At 31.7% G+C, this 6478-nt stretch overlaps 1 protein-coding gene across 1 annotated transcript; it reads right to left on the reverse strand.

Annotated features, from left to right (window-relative positions):
* On the reverse strand, positions 1 to 1486 carry LOC146896834 (GATA transcription factor 9-like). Its single transcript, XM_085734462.1, has 2 exons — positions 1067 to 1486; positions 1 to 963 (listed from the first exon to the last, which is right to left on the reverse strand). The coding sequence occupies exons 1-2, from the start codon at positions 1388 to 1390 to the stop codon at positions 259 to 261; spliced, it is 1029 nt and encodes a 342-aa protein (XP_085590588.1). The 5' UTR covers positions 1391 to 1486; the 3' UTR covers positions 1 to 258.
* Between the last annotated feature and the right edge of the window lie 4992 nt (positions 1487 to 6478).

Consider the following 6478-nt stretch of genomic DNA (forward strand, 5'->3'; position numbering starts at 1 on the left):
TTCAGCAAGGAAAATAATCAAAGATTCGATTCTACAACTGAATAAACCTCTTATCCCCTCGCCATAATTCTACATTATCTTTTCCCCCTTTAAAGGAAAAAGCTCAAATTCAAAAAAAAACTACAATTCAAATTCAATTTTTTTTTTATAAGACAAAATTAGAGTGCCAAAGCAGAAAATAGTTTAAAATTTAAACTTAGAGGAGAAATTAATTTAAGAAACTGCACCCTAAATTAAACTATGCTACACTAGCACTCACTAGATAACATGTCTAAACTCTGGCCCACAATGATGATGATAATTGATGAAATCATCTCCACCGTTAGATGAAACGCCGAAAATTGAACTGTGACTCAGAAGCTGTTGATGTTGATGATGATGATGATGCTGTGATGATCTTTGCATCTCTTTCTGTCTTCGAAGTTCCAAAACTTTCCTATGAGAATTCGAATGCTTCGCCGATACAAAAGTTGGACTCGCCGCCGGTCGATACTCCGGCACCAACCTACCGGACTTAAACCTCACACCACACGCATTGCAGAGTGTTTTGGGTCCCATCGGTCCTGTTCTCCACTGCGGCGTCTTATCCGTGCCGCAGTGGAGACATTTTCTTCCAGAACATTCCACATTTGGATCCTCACGCTTTTTCACGATTGGATAATTTTTCGGTGGCGCGTCGGGGAGATGAAGTAGGCGCGTGGACCAGTCTCCTGGAGCAGCGCGTGATCGTTTGCTACGTGCTTTTCCTGGTAGAGGTGTTTCTGGACGGAGAAATGAAGCGTTACGAGCAGTTTCGTCGGTGGAGAATGACGGAAGTGTGTCGGTGGAAGATGAAGATTCCGGTGTTTGCGGTTTAACAGCACCGGCGCCGGAGAGAAGTTGCAATGTTTTCAATTCTTCTTCAGCGGAGTATGAATCTTCCACGAAATTCGAAAGCCATTCCAGTTCCGCCATATCATCATACTGTAAAGAGTAAAATTCAAATTCAGTTTCATAATTCGAAATTGAACTTCAACTATCATCAATTACGGTTAAATTAAGCTGAATTAGTGACATTATAACTTACCGGAACACAGAGTTCTCCGGTGAGTTGAACATCACCGGAAAAACCATAAGGAACAATTGTGCCTCCAAAGCGGTTATCACCACCAGAGCCAGAGGAGTTACAGCTGTCAACAGCGGTGACATTGGAAGAGTCGGTGGAATTTCCGGCGACATTGTTATCGAAGAAACCGTCAGACATAATCGCGTCGGCATTGGAGAAATCAAGTAAATCATCAATGGCGAAAGGCTCACACGGTGGTTTTTGGTCACCGTGACGCTTCTCCGGCGAGAATTGGTTTTCGCCGGCACCGTAGTAGCCACCGACAAAGTAATCTTGTGCTTCCATTTCACGCGAAATTCGAGTAGTTTTTTAAAGTGAGAGTAAAACGCAGCGTTTTGAGTTTGAGTGAAAGAGAGAATTGAGGAATGTGTGTTGAGACTTGAGAGAGAAGTGTGAGTGAAGGTGGGGGTTTTGAGGAGTAACACCAATGGCAAAATTGCAAATATTCACTCAATGAAGCATCTTTATTCATGCATATAGATACATATGATTAATAATAATTTAATACAGGAAGTGACTTGCAAGTTCTGTAAAGTTAATTAAAACCAACTTTCATTTTTTATTTTTTTCTTACTTTCTTTGGGAATTCTGATTTTTCTTTAGTTTACTGCTATCAAATGCGAGAGCTTTCCTTTTCTTTTTTCATCTTTTTTACTTTCTTATAATATATTTTAATTAATAACACTCTTTAAGATGAGTTGAAATTATTGTTGTTGCTATTGCTTCTGAATTTCAAATTTTCCTTTGTAAGGACTGAAGAAGCTTGCATGTGCGTACTCTTGCTCTTGTGAAAGTCACTTGAGGTAACGTGAACAATGAGTTATTAAAGTAGTATATGACAAATTAATACTGGTGAATAATAACATGCATTGGGTTTTTATTCAAGTACTATACATTGGACGTCAAAAAAAAGGTACTATACATTGGGTTTAGATAGTTCACCAAAAAAAAAATAGCACAAAATATATAAATGATTGAATAAAATGAAACATTAAATCAAAAAAGAAAACTTTCACACATTTAAGTGAGAAATATAAAAAAAAAAATCTTATTAAATTTTGAAAGTTAATAAAAAATATAAATATTTTCATTTAAATTTTTCCTATTAAATTAAATTATTTGTGAGTTAAATGTTATAATATATCTAATTAAATTAATGTCAGCAAATCTTGAGTGGAGATCATTGCATAAGAGGATTTCGACCAAAGACAAGTTGGCATGTTGTAGGCATGTCCATTCAAGCTCTTTGTTGTGTTCTAGTGGCTGCGGGAAAGGAAAATACTTGTATAGTCAAAACCTAAATTAAAGTTATTTAGACACACACTCATAAAATACATACATATCATTTAACTATTTTAAAAAAATACATATTATTTAATTATTTTCTCTTTCATACTTTTTATATTCATGTGATCGAGTGTGTTTAAATGAATTTTATTTATGCTTGTGTCCAAGTAAGTCTACCTCTGTGGGAAAAAGGAATGTATAGATCATTTGTTCTTGGAATGTGACTTATTTAGAAGCATTTGGACTCGTGTTTTACATGGTTGGGCATTTCTTTCGTGCTTTGATTGATATATGCAAACATGTAATGCAAATTGGTCACTCTCTTTTGTCTGAGAGATTGTCATTGTTTTCAGTTGATTTGATTGACTTGATTCTGGTTCACATGGAATGAGAGAAATTCGTGTATCTTTTCCAACAAAGGATTGTCTATTATTGATCACTTATTTGATAGGATTAAACTTCATTCTTGACTGTGGTTGAAGGCACAATAACTATTGTACAAAATTGAATACATGAGAATGTCTTAATTGAAACTAATTTTAATTTATTTATATTTTTAAAATTGAATACATGTATACTTTATTTTAAAATATATAAATAGCTTTGTAATCAAAGTGCAAATTTTATATAATCTGAAGAAGAGCCAATTGTTTCCTTATCGTAAAAGTTTTTTGGTGATGATTGCATTATTTTTTCTTAACAATTATAATTTTTATCATTATTCGATTTCTATGTAATACATATACTCCACATGAAATCTGCCAATAAAAATTATAATCAAAATTGATTTTCCAAGTTAATGAAACAGCACAAAACACTGACATATGTCACTACAATTGTTTTGCTTAAGATTCTTTATCTTTGAAGAATTTATACGTTAGAAAAATTGTTAATAATTACTAAAAGTTTTATTGTACTCCCTCCGTCCCAATTTATTTGACCTCTTAGTTCATTTCACACAGATTAAGAAAATTGTATAAATAAAGGGGAAAGTGGAATATATTGTATTGGGAATGATAAAAGTAGTATTATTTAGTGTTATATTGTATTGGGAATGATGAAAGTTGTATTGAAAATTGAAATGGGTCAGTTATTTTGGGACACTTTTTTTTAGAAAATGGGTCAGTTATTCCGGGACGGAGGGAGTATGAAAAGTAAAAGATGAACAGAGAAAAAAGAAGGGATTAGTTGATGCAATGAATAATGATCATGTGAAGTGAACAGGAATCAAAGTGTTAAGCAGTAGCACAATGGTGGGCTGTCACTTAGAAAGAAAACAGCTATGGCCACAGACACATTCTACTTACTTTCCTTAACATTTCAGTTTTTAGACACTAAATTGTGTGTAAATTATTCCATAATTAATCCTTAATTAACAATGATTAAGAGAAGATAAATTTAATGTTTCACAAATTCAACTCATCACAAAAAAAAATTGATCTCTTGCAGGTTTTGTCCCTGTGACTCTTCCAATAGTGTCCAAGTTTACAGCCGGATTCCTCTGCTGCTAATAATATTATTACTTTGGGAAATGTGCAAAAATTTAATTTATTTCCTTCATTCTGATTTATTACATTAGTTTAGTTCAATTAATTGTACTTTCTACCCGTCTTGCCTTATCATGGCATGTTATTATATTCATCTTCTCACGTTTTAGCACGACGTTTACAGCTCAACTTAATCCATAAATGGCTATGATCTCATCCACGTGGCTAGTTAGTAAGAGTTTTACTTTAATCTCACCTGCTACAGTGCCAAAATAGTGGTGTTTCCATCATTACTATTTTCTGTTTTTAACTCTAATCAACCTTGTTAGAATTTTATATCTAGCTAGTAGTCTTGGTAATGGTAATATACTCTATGGTATATTCTGGTTCTTTTCTTCATCGCAACTTAGGTCATTTAGACTCGTTATAAGACTAATTATTGAGTACGCAACCTATCATCCATCTTATTTTTCTTTTCGTTTGGGTTGGACTATCTTCAAATGTTATGTTTAATTTTGCGGTTGGTCATTATATCCGCATGTTTAGTGTTCCATTTTTTGTGAAATAAGAAGCTAGTAATAGTAGTTTCACAAAAGACGAACATCTACTAGGCTCTTTGATGTGGAAACAAACAAAGGCAGATAACTTCAAGAAATGAATTCAAATTCCTTTAGTAACATAACTAGTAACATGAAGTTATGTTACTAAATCTCAAAGTAATGTTGGTTATGTATATGCTTGTTATCGAATGGGAAAATTGAATTCTTAGAACATTAGATTTGTTGATATTAAAATTAAGGTTTTGCTAACAAATATCCAAACGGCATTGTTTATGGAACTCACAGAAAAAAAGTATGTCATGAAAAGACAAATCAAACACATGTAAAAGTTACTACTTTTGAATGCTTATACAATACTCGAAGGGTATTTGTTAGCATTTTCCTAAAATTAATAGTAAGTTTATTTGGGCAACAATGGCGTATCTCTTTTGACTTATGATATTAATTTTAACATTTGTAAAACTGTTTGAGAGAACTTAAAAAAATTGATATGTTCAAGATAGTTTCCGAAAAAACAATTAGTCCATGCACATTTTGTGCATTGAGTGTTATGTATAATATGTTGTTTCAAATAAAAAAAAAAGCTTATGAAAATAACTTATAAATATAAGATAACAATTTGATTTTCGTTCACCTTTTAGTTATAAAACTATTTTTTTTTTTTATAAATTTATATCAAAAGCGCTTATGATATAATCACTTAAGTGAGTTGTTTATCCAAATAGTGACTATATCATGCATTTGGAAGAATCTTGCATGTAGAATTAATAACGTTGAGGTTAATCTAAAGAAATAAATATAAGGTTTTGCTGAGATATAGGACAAACTATACTGATAAACCTTCATATTGTGTGATTATATTACCGTTCATGTGACTAATGAAGCTTAATTTTAGCAAATGAAATGATTGATTGCTTGGGTTCTTGAGAGTTGTATATATATTTATACCGACTTTCAGCAAATTCAAGAACATTTTGATGTAAAATCATGTGGCTGCTGGTGATAGAGCAAGCATTTTGTTTTAACTTTATAGTATTTTATTATGCATACATAGATAGAATAGAATAAGATAAAACAAAAATTGAGTATGATGGATTGGGCCGGTTCATGCTATTCTGATCCCAAGGTTAATGAGCCCCCAGTAACTAGTGGATAAGGTTTCCTTACAAACAATTATTACCATCACAATTTTTATAATAATACTTCCTTTTTTCAATACTTCTAAATAAATTATCTTAAAACAGTGTTACTTATAATTTTTAATGTAATTTTAGTTGGTTTTTTTTTTCAATATATTTTTTGAGAAGTGTTAGGAACACTTTTTCAACACTTCTTCTAGTATTCTTTTAGTGAGTGAAATTTATGTATATCAATAAAAGAGTGTCAGAAACAGCGACGAAAAGAAAGTATTGATAACACTTTTTTACTTTTAATTATATTTTTTCATTTACATTTGTGATAATAAAAATACATCAATAACAAATATAGAGAATTTAGTAAAATCAAAATTCGTTGTTTCATTTATCATTTTATAAATTCATGTAAAATGATCAAAAGTGATAGTTATTGTTAGAAGGAGAAAGTCGTAATTTATATTACATTTCTTTTTTGTAAAATAACCTGTTAGTTCAGCTTTTTAAGGTGAATAAGTGAAGAGTCTAGGTTCAAACCCCGACTTAAGTATGTATTATGTGATGTATCTACCAATTGAGTTATGTTTACAAGACGTTTATATTACATTTCTAGTTGTATGACTTATGATTGGTGTTCAGTTTCACGCATTTTAAGTAAAAAAAAAAAAGTGAAAAAATATATTATTTCAAGAGTAGGAAAAAAAAAATTGGTGGTTGTTTACTTGTATAAATAAAAAATTAAATGTATGTGGGACTGTGGAAGTGGTTTCTCTTTATTAGTAGTGTGTGATATTTCAATTAGAAAAATAGTAAGTTGCAGAGGGAGCATGCGAGAAAGGAAGAAGGGTGTGTGTTTGTCAGCTATCATGTGAGTGTTGTGAGAGAGTGAGTCTTCTCAATTAAGCT

This window comes from Medicago sativa, chromosome 8, assembly GCF_051527215.1.
Source record: "Medicago sativa cultivar Bolivia chromosome 8, Bolivia_mono, whole genome shotgun sequence".
NCBI lineage: Eukaryota > Viridiplantae > Streptophyta > Magnoliopsida > Fabales > Fabaceae > Medicago > Medicago sativa.